Below are 13,592 nucleotides of genomic sequence, written 5' to 3'. Positions count from 1 at the left end.
GAGCCCCGTAACCGGCTCCCTGCTCAGGGGGGGGCCTGCTTCTTCCTCTGCCCCACTGCTCTGGCTTGTGTGTTCTCCCAAAGAAATAAATAAAATCTTTAAATAATAAAAAACGGGGGCGGGGGGCACTTTCCTACCCACTCTGCAGTTCCGAGGCTTTTTCTCAGTCTGTTCTCTGCAGCCACTCAGAATGTGCACTACTGAACGAAGAAAGCATTTTGATTGACAGCACAATCAATTTTTAATCATCTCAAGTACATTACCAATTTGGAATGTGCAGGAAACTCTCTCCTCCTCATTGATGCCACAAGACTACTAACGGATGCACATTTGTTTTACTATTAGGGAAGAAAATTTTGCTGCAAAGCCACTTTTGTAACGTCCTTCAAAACCAAATATAAATGAGTTAGCACTTATCTCTTATTTGGGATCGTCTCTGTACCTGTGGCCTCCACTAGCAGAGGTGATCAAGAGCAGGCTGGGGTCACGTGCTGGAACTCTGAGGTCAGCTCCCGGGGTGAGTGACAGGGCCCTGGGCACTGCAACAAGCAGGGGCAAGGCCCAGCTCCCTTCCCTAGAGACTACATTGTGACGTCACTACCATTAAGTGAATCTTCTTGAGGACCTGAACATTGTTTGTAGTTTAAAATATGTGACACCGAAATAAGATTACAAAAATATTTCTGTAAACGCAAAATGTCTCCGTATAACAAAAACACACAGAAAACCCAGCAATCTGAAAGCTTAAATCTTACCACAGACCTTAAAAAAGTTTGTCTTGAAAATTTTTCAGCCATCTTACAAGGCATTCTGTGGTTGTGTCACTCAAAATTAAGAATTATAGGGTGCCTGGGTAACTGAGTGGTCTGCCTTTGGCTCAGGTCACGATCCCAGGGTCCTGGGATCAAGTCCCGTATCAGGCTCCCTGGTCGGCGGGGAGTCTGCTTCTCCTTCTCCCTCTGCCCCTCCCCCTGCCTGTGCTCTCCCTCTCTCACTCAGTCTCTCTCTCAAATAAATAAAGTTTTAAAAATGTAAAGAAATTATAATGGGTGTATTTTCATTTAAATTTTTAATATAAATTTTCATTTAAATTTCATTTAAAATTTAAAAATTTTAACTGCTTTTTGGGTTTTTCTTTTTTTTTTTTTTACCATAAATGGTGCCCTAATATGTAACGTTCCACAATTTTTTATAATTACTGAATAATGCAAAATTTCTATAGATATAGATCATTTCATTCCATTTAACTGTATATGGATATACTGGGTTTTTATTCCTATGTTGTTTTCTCTTGTCTTTTTTTCTTTAAGATTTTATTTATTTGAGAGAGAGAGGGAGAGAGACAGTACAAGGGTGGGGAGAGGCAGAGGGAGAGGGAGACACAGGCTCCCCCGTCCACAGGGAGCCCTACGTGGGGCTCCAACCCAGGACCCTGAGATCAGGACCTGAACTGAAGGCAGACACCGGACCCCCTGGGCCACCCGGGTGCCCCTCCCCTTCAGTCTTTTTTGTCTAATGGCTGTTTAGTCAGCAACGTTATCTGAGGCTCGGGTATACCACAGTGATCCCACAGTTACACGTACTACTCAAGGCCCACCACGTACGGGCACATCTGTCACCACTAAGAGTTACCACGGTAATAACCAACTATATTCCCTAGGCTGTATTTTTCATCCCTGTGACTTATTTACTTTATAACTGGAATTTTGTGCCTCTTAATCCCCTTCACCCTCCTCCCCTTTAGCAACACCAGTTTGTTCTCTGTTTCTGGTTTTTATTTTGTTTTTTTAAATGCTATGTATAATTCACATATGGTATTTGTCTTTCTCTGACTTACTTCTCTTGGCCTAATACCCTCCAGGTCCCTCCATGTTGTTGTGAATGGCCAGATCTCATTCTTTTTTATGGCCGAGTAATATTCCAGTGTGTACACGTGTATGTGTGTGTGTCTTTATCAATCCATTTATTGACGACACTCACGTTGCTTCCGTACTTCAGCTACCATAAATAATGCTGCAAAAACCATAGAGGTGCATGTATTTTTTTGAATAAGCAGTTGCATCTTCTTTGGGTAAATGCCCAGTAGTAGAATTATGGGATCATATGGTATAGAATTTTAATTCTGAGGACCTTCTATACTGTTTTCCATAGTGGCTGCACCAATTTATATTCTTACCAAAAATACATGAAGGTTGCCTTATCCCTACATCCTCACCAACACTTGCTATTTCTTGTCTTTTTGATACTAGGCAATCTGGTGTGAGGTGATACCGCAGTGTGGCTTTTGAGACATGCACTTACCTGACGATTAATAACGTTGAAATGACATGTTTTCATGTGTCTCTTGGCAATCTGTCTTCTTTGGAAAAATGCCTACTCAGGCTTCCTGCCATTTACTAATTAGATTTTTTGGGGTTTGGTTGGTTTGTTGCTTAGAGGTGTTGAGTTGCATGAATTCTTTATATATTTTGAATATTAACCCCTCCATAGATACATCATTTGCATATATTTCCTCTCATTCAGCAGGTTGCCTGTTTTGTTTTGTTGACAGTTTCCCTCAAAAGCTTTTTATTTTGATGTAGTCCCAAGAGTTTACTTTTTGCTTCCGTTTCTCTTGCCTAAGACGACAGATCTAGAAATATATGGCTAAATTCAATGTCAAAGAAATTACTACCTATATATTTTCTTTTAGGAGTTTTATGGTTTCAGGCCTCACATTTAAGTATTTAACCCATTTTGAGTTTACTTTTGTATATGGTGTAAGAAAGTGGTCCGGTATTCCTAGCACCATTTATTGAAGAGATTATCCTTTCCCCATGGTATATTCTTGCCTCCTTTGTCATAGGTTAATTAATCATAAAGCATATTCCTGGGGGCTCTATTCTGTTCTTTTGATCTATGTGTCTATTTTTGTGGCAGGGCCATACTATTTTGATTGGCAGCATATCACGAAATCTGGGATTGCGAGACCTCCAGCTCTGTTGTTCTTTTTCAAAACTACCTTGGTCATTCGGGGTCTTCTGTGGTTCCATACAAACTTGAGGAATATTTATTCCAGTTCTATGTAAAATGCCCTTGGTATTTTGATAAGGAATGCATTGAGTCTATAGATTACTTTGAAATATATGTGTACAAAAAAAAAAAAAAAAAGAAATATATGTGTACGTGTGTATTTTCGATCTTCCCCTCTAGTTTCCCAGTTTGTTCCTTCTGTTATTTATGCAATACAGTGTGTTCTTTATTTCAACTCTTTCCCTATCTCCTATTTTTCCTTGGCTCTCTCCTATGTTTTCCTGTTCCTATTTCATATTGTTATGTCTCGCCTGCTAGCAACCTCACTTAGATCTTGGCTACTCGGTTCTAGTATTTCTACTGCTGACAGGATTCTCTAATTGATAGTGTTGTCTTGCTTCTGAAATGGTTGTACTTCTCAAATATCTTGTTACGGTGGCCTGTAAGCTCGCTTTCCTCCAGGAGTATCAGCTAGTCTGTTAGGCATGGGATGGAGGAAAGCCATATGCCAGTCCATGCTGGTCCCAGTAGGCTGTGGGAAGGAAGCCCCAGACACTAAAGGAACCAGCGTTCCTCACCCTTCTCCCACTAAATCGTCCCTTGGGCCAAGGGAGCACCCTCCGCTCCCCCAGCAGCATTAGAAGGAGATGCTGGTAAGTTGTAATGCTCAGGGGGCAGAGCCGGAGGGGATGAGGAGGAAGAGCCCTGGCTACTCAGTTCCACTCATTTTCCTTGGCGCCTCAGCAAGGACAGGACTTCTATGCCAAAACCACTGTTTCAGAAAAAAAAGTATAGGAAAATGTTCTTAACGTTGAGGTACAGAAGTGAGGCAAACTACAGAAGTCACAAAGAGGGGCGCCTGGGTGGCTCAGTTGGTTCCACGTCTGCCTTTGGCTCAGATCGTGATCCTAGGGTCCTGGGACGCAGCCCTGCATCTGCATCATCATCATCATCATCATCACCATCGGGCTCCCCGCTCAGCAGGGAGTCTGCTTCTCTCTCTCTCCACCCCTCTGCACCACTCATTCTCTCTCAAATAAACAAAATCCTTTAAAAGTCACACAGAGAGGGATCCCTGGGTGGCGCAGCGGTTTGGTGCCTGCCTTTGGCCCAGGGCGCGATCCTGGAGACCCAGGATCGAATCCCATGTCAGGCTCCCGGTGCATGGAGCCTGCTTCTCCCTCTGCCTATGTCTCTGCCTTTCTCTCTTTCTCTCTGTGACTATCATAAATAAATAAAAATTAAAAAAAAAAAAGTCACACAGAGAAAACACTTAGTAAGAGTATTTAAGGTTTCCAATAGACTGTGCACCATAGCTACTGAAAGATGCTAACTTTCTCATTCAGAATCGATACAGGTGCCATTAGGAATGAGTTTCAACTTCCTAATCCTTTTCCTGCCTCGGTGGTCACCAGGGTCAGTTCACTCCCAGACACAAGGTGTGGTGGGGCGGATCCCTGGCTACCACACCTGCGACGTTATCAAAGTGACTTCCCCAGAGAGTGCATTTCACATCTTTCTCTGAACCTATATAAGAAGTAAGTACTTTTTTCTTCTAGAAACAATAACTCCTGCACAGCAGTGTACAGGATAACCAGTGAATAACCAATGACTGGCCAAAATTTGCAGTGCTTCCCCTCAAACACAGACAATTCCGCTTACAGACAGGATCCTGGTAAGCAGCGATGTTTGTGCTAGGTCACAGTGTTTCCAACTTTGATCATCAAACACATCTTGAATACACAATTGCTTTGGCTATTTCCAGGACGGTATACAAAGTAAGTTAGATGTCTCAAACTCAGTCTTCCTGTTTCTAAGGGGAGGCAGAGCCACAAATGTTCAGCATTTAAGCATCTGTCCCTATTCCTCTATATAGACTCTGAGTGGAGTTTATTTTAGTGGTTGGACGCAAAGCAAATACATAGATGGAAAGAAAAAGAGCAGTTCAAGAGAAGCCAACATACCTTCAGCATGTAGTAGAAGGGGACCCATGAGAGGAAGAGGTCGGAGAAAAATTCAGCAATGCTGAACACCCCATACACGACCCAGTAGGTCAACCACTGGGTATCATCTTCTTTGTTGGGACTCTCTATGGCTTTAATTCTGAAAGGCAATAAAAAAGCACATATAACAACATGTAACGTCAATGAGACACTTTCACACAGTAGACTGTGACAGCCTGCCCTCCAACACCACGTAGGAAACTCAGGCAAATGTCTGCACACGCCCCTGAGATAAGAATACAACAGAAGGAAGCGATGTGGAAATAAGACAAGCCATGGTAACCACTGGTTACGCGTCTTCTGGTCACCAAAGAAACCTGCACTAGCTTCCCCCCCAGATTTCCACCCTGCCTGTGCCTCCCTCCAGGCACCAGAGATCCCACCAATGACCGAGAATCCCCAAGCAGCATCCTGCCCCAGGGACACATCAGGGATTCTCTCTTGGTGGGGCGCCAGGCTGGCTCAGTAGGTGGACTATGCGACTCTGGATCGTGGGGTTGTTGGTGTAGCCCCATGTTGGGGGTAGAGATTACTCAAAATCTTCAAAAACAAACATAATTCTCTTGTGGGAACTTAGCCCCTACGTGCTTTTAATAACTGAGGTGTATTATGGGTAAGTAGAAATTTCCATAAAGGAACTTCTGGAACACAGTCCAGATACTGCTGAAGTCTACGACTTGCTGCATAATGCACAGGTGAAAACCAACGTCATGGCATCCATTCGCTTCTGACTACTTCATGGGGCCTAGAGTGGGGGCTCTCCTCCCCTCATCTTAACATCAAGGACTCTCTCAGCAGCAACTACTGCTCAAATTCCATTCTGCAAATGAATGGAAATAAATTTAAAATAATCTTTTACTTCTGAATCACAGAAATTTCTCCCAGGCCTACAAATTTCTTCATTCTTCAGAATTCAGGTAAACCTGAATTCCTATTTTTTTACCCTGTCCTGACATATGTCTGGACACTTACCACAACTGAGTTGAACTAAAATAAAATAGTAAACCAGAAGAAGTATGCATCTGGTTACCTATGAGATGGGCTAACTCCTGAAAACACCTGGTAACATGGGCTCCCCAAGGAGGCCAAGGGCAGCTGCAGGGATGAGCACAGGGCGGGAGGGCGGGAGGGAGGCCACAAGCCGTGAAGCCCACACTCGCAGAGGCAAGGCTCCGCAAGAGGTCTGTTCACACAGGAGGATGGGCAAGTGGATGCAGAGCCCGAGGAGGCGTCGCTGCGCCGCGTGGGCTCGGGCTTCCGCTCTCCTCGGGGCTGCAGAGTAACGGAGACCCAAGGACAAGCAGAGGCAAGCGCACCAGACACCTAAGAGCGGCCCCACGCGAGGCCACCTTCCTCGCATCTCTACTGCAGTGCATATTTTAGGTTATGAGCGTGATAAAGATTTCTCACACGTCACACCTGGGCAGAAGGGGTGCAGTTCTAGCTCCCGCGTGGTCCTGCTTTTAGGAACCAAAGCAATTCGTGACTAGGTCCAGAAGCCAACCCACATGCAGAAACTGAAACAAGCATTCCACGGAAACATCCTGATATTTTCAATTCCATCTGTGTCATCACTTTTAAGAGGTTAGTCACGATCCACAGATTCAAAACCAGAAAAGCCACTCCAACGGTTCAAGGTCAGTGCTTCAAGGAATAAAAAAAAAATAAATGGTGAGTCCTCTAACCCATGAGCACTGCACATTCAAAGCTTCCAAGTTAATACACTCAGAACGCCGTGCAGAATGCTGGAGAGACCAAAACTGACCTCGCAGGCTGACCCCGGCTTTGGAGAAAACCAAGGCACATGAAAGAAGACAGGACAAGACCACAGAGTCTTATTACTATTATTATTAAATATTTTATTTACTTATTCATGAGAGGTGCGGAGAGAGGCAGAGACTCAGGCCGAGGGAGAAGCAGGCTCCCTGCCGGGGACTCCGATGCGGGACTTGATCCTGGGACCCCGGGGTCATGACCTCAGCCAAAGGCAGATGCTCAACCACTGAGCCACCAGATGCCACCCCCCAGAGTCTTATTATGCTGAAGAGATTTTTAATAGAATCTCTCATTGGATTGAACATTTAATTATTGTTTTAATCTAAAATAGCACAAAGTTCACATGAAAATGTCTACGTGTCATAACATCATAAATTAGGCAAAAGAAAGAACGTAAGAGGTAGTCTGCAGGTGCCAAGCCTGAGGCTCAAAGAGACGAAGCGCCCCAGTATAGTTTGGGGAGGGAAGAGAAGGGCTTAAAACTGCTGCTTCCTGGGGCACCTGGGTGGCTCAGCAGGTTAAGCGTCTGCCTTCTGCTCAGCTCACGATCCTGGGGTCCTGGGATCAAGCCCCAAGTCGGGCTTCCCGCTCAGCAGAACAGTCTGCTTCTCCTTGGACCCCTCCCCCTGCTCGTGCTCAGTCTCTCAAATAAATAAAATCTTAAAAAAAAACAAAAACAAAACAAAAAAAACCTGTCATTTCCTGAATGCTATTTACTTTTATACTTCGTTTTCCAAGTGAGTGGACACAGGTGATACTCGGCAATACACTCTCCTGCCTCGCACATATACGGGGTCACATCCCAACCCAGGCCAGCCACGAGGAGGTGGCAACTTCTCAGGCCACATGGGGACTCATCTTAAATCTGAAGAAGCACTCTGTGCCTTTAGGTCATTTCCATTCTGCTCAAAATGGCACAAAGACTGGGAGATGTAGGAACCAGTAATTTTCCCCCAACGTCATTTGCTGACAAGACTCTCTCTTCCCCACTTCAAATTCTTGCCTCCTTTATTGTAGAGTAACCGGCCACATAAGCATGAGTTTATCTCTGGGCTTTCTACTCGGTTCCGTTGGCCCGTGTCTGTATTTGCGCAGATACCACTGCTTTACTGCAGCCTCGTAGCAGATCCTGGCATCTGGGACTGTGATACCTGCAGCTCTGTTCTTCCTCAGCATTGCTGTGGGATTCCATACCAATGTTAGGATTATTTCCTCAAAGTCTCTGAAAAGTGCTATTGGCATTTTGATAGGGATTATACTGAATCTGTAGATTGCTTTGAGTTAGTCTGGACATTTTAACAATATTCTTCTAATCCATGAGCGTGGGATCTTTCCATTTGTGTCCTCTTCATCAATGCCTCAGAGTTTTCAGAGTACAGGTCTTTCACATCCTTGGTTAAATTTTACCTAATAATTATTTAACTTCATATTGGCCCTAGGAAATAGGTACTGTTACTTTCATTTTTGAGGAAAAGACTGAGGCTTAAGGAAGAAAAAGAACAGGTGCAGGGCTCCTAGCTACAAGCAGCAGAGATTGGGGGTGCCTGTCGGGCTCAGTGGGTAGAGCAAGCAACTCTTGATCTCGGGGTCATGAGTTCAAGCCCCCGTGTTGGGAGGGAGGAAGGGAGGGAGGAAGGGAAGGAGGAAGGAAGGAGGGAGGGAGGAAGGAGTGAAGGAGGGAGGGAGGAGGGGAGGGAGGAGAAGTAGCAGAGATTGGATTTATACCCAAAGTTAACCCCAACAAAGCCTGTGCCTGTTTCACTATTCCAGGCTATTTTCCTAGTTTCCCTGTTTCCTAGAACAACTCACCACCAGGCTGTACAACACTTAGCAAAATGTTTGGTACCAAGTAGGCATTTAATAAATATGTACATGAATATAAATACAAAAAGAGTTCATTGTCTTCCTTTTGGAAGAGACCACAATGATCCAGTCTCGTGCTGAAGAAACCCAAGGCTCAGCAGTGGTAAATTGGGTCACAGAAGACAAACAAGAGGCAATGTCGGTCTCAAGGTCCAGATCCTTAGAGAGCCATTCCACCCTCCACCCTGCTTACCTAGGTGGAGGGCAGGGAGAGCAACTGGAAGGACACAGGACAGGACTCTGAGGTGGTGCCCTAGTCCACTGTTGCTCCAGCTACAGAACTCATTAGACAGACACATGCCTGGGGCCTTTTCAGGCCTGGTACTCCGGCTCTGGCAGATAGAGCACAGGTATACGCTTTAAGGAAGTTGTACAGGTGATCCTAAGGCGGCTCTGGCAGATAGAGCATAGGTATACGCTTTAAGGAAGTTGTACAGGTGATCCTAAGGCTGAGCCAAGTTTCAGTCCTGCCAATCAAGGCTGAGTCTCAGGTGTGGCAAAGAGTAGGCAGCTACCCCCTTCCAGCAATGAATAGGAGGCCAAGAGAAAAGAAAAGGTAGAGAGGGAAGGCAAACTGAATAAAGCCTCTGCTACAGTCAGGATGAGTCACTCTATGATGATCTAGAATGCCCACCTGAACATTCTCAAGTTTGTAAAAGAATTCAAAGTAAAAACATCTGCTCATCAAGACTCTTTGCTAAAATTTCAAGAACAACTGAAAGTCCTCTATTTGTTTGGCTAGAACACTCACCTCCCCCAGGGTTTTCAATCCCCAGCTAAACCCTAGAGGAGCTCTGGAACTGTCCCAAAAGCAGCTGGGAACAATTCCAACCACTCTCCCACAGGCCTCGGCCACTGTCTTAAATGATCTCTGTTTTACATTGCCCTCGGGTGGGATACGTTCGTTGCACCACCGACGCTGAACCTGTTTTCAGAACAACTTCTGGGGGAACACACTCGTAAAAGACAGACATCATGGTCTTTGCTCTGTGCAGACTCTTACTGCCATATTCTCACCACCGGCCCTTTGCCTGGCCACTCTCAGGGCTTTGTTCTCTCTCAACTCAGCCACCTGCCATGTTCCAGGGGCAGGGCTTGGCCTACCGGGAGCAAGTGGCACAAAGGAAAGGAGGCCTGAGTGAGCGGTAAGGACACAGCCAGGCTGCTGAAGACGACAGTCAATAATAGGTATGGGAGTGGCCAGCAGTTCTAAAATTTCAGAGAGCAGAAACTGTACAACGTTGAGTTGGAAGCTATCTTTGAGACCAACTATTCCTACTCTATTTTATAGGCTGAAATATGAAGCTCAAAGAGGAAAGACGGATACTAAAATGAACTTCAACTGGAAATAAAATACTGTTGAACTTCAACTTCAAAATAAAATATTACAGAAGCATAGGTCCACACGCTTTTTAAGGACAGCAATGAATGGTGTGATTATACGCTGGTGGGTCCACACAACGAAATATTCTGAAGCCTTTAAAAAGGATATTAACAGAGAATGATGCCCAAGATACAGTGCTGAATGTAAAAAGATCACTACTTCTGTATCTTGAAAAAGAGGCAAACACATAATCTTTTGTGTTTACAGACTAAGAATGGTGTCCAGAAATATAAATTTCAAATTGTATAAAGTTAATCCTGGGCATCGGGATTGCGGAATTTCATTTTAAGGTCTTTGCAATGAGCCTGTACTATTTTTTCGTAACAAGAGGAAGGAAAAAGATTTCTATATGGGAGAAAAAAAAAATGAGCACCAGACTTTCTACAACTACTTCCTCCTATGAGACTAGCCCTCTCTAGGGCTTTGTTACACACTGAGGTGAGCATCAGGAACATTCATTTAATTTCTCTCTTGAGGAAACAACTCAAACTTCTCTAACCATGATCAGACACACTGCTGTATTTTAGAGCATTAAAAGGCCTTCAACAATACACACATAAATACCGAAGAGAACAGAGTCCAACAGCCCATCACATGGGACGGACTCATTCTAATCTTCTATTAAACTATCAAAAATTACTAATTACACTGGACTGTGGAATCACCAGGCTTTCCCCTTCACTCCTTCCCAATGCTCATCTGGCTTGGCATCAGTTCACCATCCTTGGCACGCACCTTGTAATCTGGTTCTACCACTTAGTAGCCACAGGACCTCGAGCAAGTTATTTTGGGCCTTCCTGTCCTCATTTGTCAAGCAGGAACGATAAACCTTATCATGTTGTTATGAAGATTAAATTAATACACATAAAACAGTCAGAATCAATGACAAACCAAGTAAGCTCTCGTTAAATATTACCCTAATAGATAAATACTTATAACCTGGTAGTAATTTATTATTACAGGGAAGTAAGAGACTGAAAAGTAAAGCAAGTGATAAGAATCCTCCAGTCCTCCTGACTAAGTAGAAGTTGTAGAGGGTTAACAGCATTGTTAATAAGCCTACAAGGGAATTAGAGAATTATCCACGGATTTTAATTATCCCTCACTCTCCAAATCCCAAATGCTACAGAGAATAGAGCTGAAATCCCCAGATCCCATCTGCAGGCCAATGGGAACTTGGACACTGCTGAGAACAATTTTCAGGCCCATGGTGTGAAGGTGGACTGGCAAAAATTCTTTGTTAGGGGCGCCCGGGCGGCTCAGCAGTTGAGTGTCTGCCTTCAGCTCAGGGCGTGACCCCGGGGTCCCGGGATCGAGTCCCACATTGGGCTCCCTGCAGGGAGCCTGCTTCTCCCACTGCCTGTGTCTCTGCCTCTCTCTGTGTGTCTCTCTCATGAATAAATAAATATTTTTTAAAAAAATGTTTGCGTTAGCATTGCATTGGTATTGATGCGCACAGAGCCCACTGGCCAGACCACTGGGCTTCAGTGACAGGTAATGGCTGCCTCCACCAGCCTTCGTGGCCCATCTGTTTATGCCTTTTTTATAAAAATTTTATTCGTTTGAGATAGAGACCCAGAGAGAACAGGAGTGGGGGAGGGGCAGAGGGAGAGCGAGAGCTTAGCAGGGAGCCTGACATGGGGCTTGATCCCAGGACCCAGGGTCATGACCTGAGCTAAAGGCAGATGCTTAACTGACTGAGCCACCCAGATGCCTCTTTTAATCATTTAAAAGCTCAATGACATCAAATTAATCACAACTATAATTCAGTTTTCTTCTTTGTAGGTTAATAAAAGTAACCACCCTTAATTAAGCACTTACTGATTATTAGATTCCGTGCTGTTTGACATATACTACCCACCCCTTTTACTTGTAAGAAAATTGAGGTTTATGAAATTTAAGCTATTTGCCCAAGGGTTAATAGAACTAGGAATTATCAGATCCATATACATACACTTCTGATCACTCACACCAAAGAAATTCCAGTACATGCCACCTGTACTGTACATGGTTCACATATATTCAAATTAGCCAGGTAACATAAAATTAAGTAATATATTTCTTCAAAGCACTGGCTTTACTACTAAAACCAGTTGTAGCCATCCAGAGAATTCTAATTTTAATGAGTCAACTATATTGCCAGACACTTAATTAAAAAGCCCTATAATAAACAGCTTTGAGATATGCTGTTGGTAAAGAACAGAAAGAAATCTGCCTGGGATCCATTTGCTTTGTTTTATTTTGAATGTGGTAAGTCCTATTTAATAGCAAGTACTCTAGAGTTTGAGGTAGATTATTGAAGCTTGAATATGAAGACTACAGACCGTAATGTTTATAACCCTTTTTGATACAGCAGACACACAGCACGACCATCCACAGCACCTAAGAGGTGTAGGGCTGCTTCTGCTGTGTTTACCAGAGTGTGATGTGGGAATTCCTGAGACTTCAAAATGGTTTTCCTATTTTTTATTACTTTGGTTTAAGAGAATGCCATTGCAAATGAGAAGGAAAAAAAAATTGCAAGGAAAAAATTACAAGAGAAAAATATTACACATTTTAAGACACAAACACTAATTTGTTTCCATGCTTATAAAGAAAAGATTTGTCTTCTTTATGGAAAAAAAGGTAAGAAGCTATGGGCACTCAAAGTTACACTTGTTTTCCACCACAGAGCAGTTGTGCCCTCAAAGCAAGAGAAAGGATCCTGTACATACAATAAAACCATTTTGTTTATTTACCGTTTATATCATGCCCAGCCTTCCTCATTCAAAAAAAAAGAAAGAAAAAAGATATAAGCTAGCTAGCTAGATAGGCCTCCTAAATATGTAGAAAAGTATCTTCTGAGGTGACTATACAAGGACAATGAAAAAAACACCATGCTCATTTACTCTATAATACGGTGTTCTCCTATGTAAAATGACTAAGCGAAATACATAAATTAGCTAAATTCACAGGCAAATACATTTGAAGATGAGTCTATAAAACATCTCTAATGGAGACTGAATATTACAACAAAAGCCGTCATTCATTAGTCAAACATTTTGGTGTTTAATTACAATGGTCTTTTTTACCAACTGTCCACCATTATGTGTTTTAATGCAAAATGAAAGATTCAGTCCATCAAATAGAGAACATGAGGAATGTTAAAGCGTGCAGGCCAGAGAATTCCGGCATCCCTACACCTACGCCTACGCCTGACTTTGCCCCAAGAGACCCGTGACCCAAGTCCAGTAGCTCGTTTGTGGTCTTCCAATCTGTGAAAGGTGCCTCTCCCCCCGCAGCTTCATCTCTAGGACCTAACCTAGCTAACTCCACCCAACGTGGAGCCCAACACAGGGCTCCAACCCACAGGCCCAAGACTACAACCTGAGCTGAGATCAAGAATTGGATGCTTAACTGACGGAGCCACTGAGGTGCCTCTAACATTTTATAACTCAAAACTGAATGCCTTACAGTATGTGACAGTTAAAAAACCTATCCCTAAAGCAATAAAACAGCAGATGTGAATCCTACTGGAACAACCTTTGTCACTAAAACTGATGGCTCTGTAAATA

The 13,592-nt window shown here is 43.6% G+C and overlaps 1 protein-coding gene across 3 annotated transcripts in view; it reads right to left on the bottom strand.

The window, feature by feature from the left end:
- Positions 1 to 13,592, bottom strand: part of REEP5 (receptor accessory protein 5) — a 37,548-nt gene that overhangs the window by 14,948 nt on the left and 9,008 nt on the right. For all 3 annotated transcript variants that reach the window (XM_072736576.1, XM_072736577.1, XM_072736578.1), the window contains exon 3: positions 4,977 to 5,115. In XM_072736576.1, coding sequence (XP_072592677.1) covers positions 4,977 to 5,115 — 139 coding nt within the window. The remainder of the gene's footprint in view (positions 1 to 4,976; positions 5,116 to 13,592) is intronic.

Source organism: Vulpes vulpes, chromosome 14 (genome assembly GCF_048418805.1).
Source record: "Vulpes vulpes isolate BD-2025 chromosome 14, VulVul3, whole genome shotgun sequence".
Taxonomy (NCBI): Eukaryota; Metazoa; Chordata; class Mammalia; order Carnivora; family Canidae; genus Vulpes; species Vulpes vulpes.
This window is presented reverse-complemented; position numbering and strand designations above follow the sequence as displayed.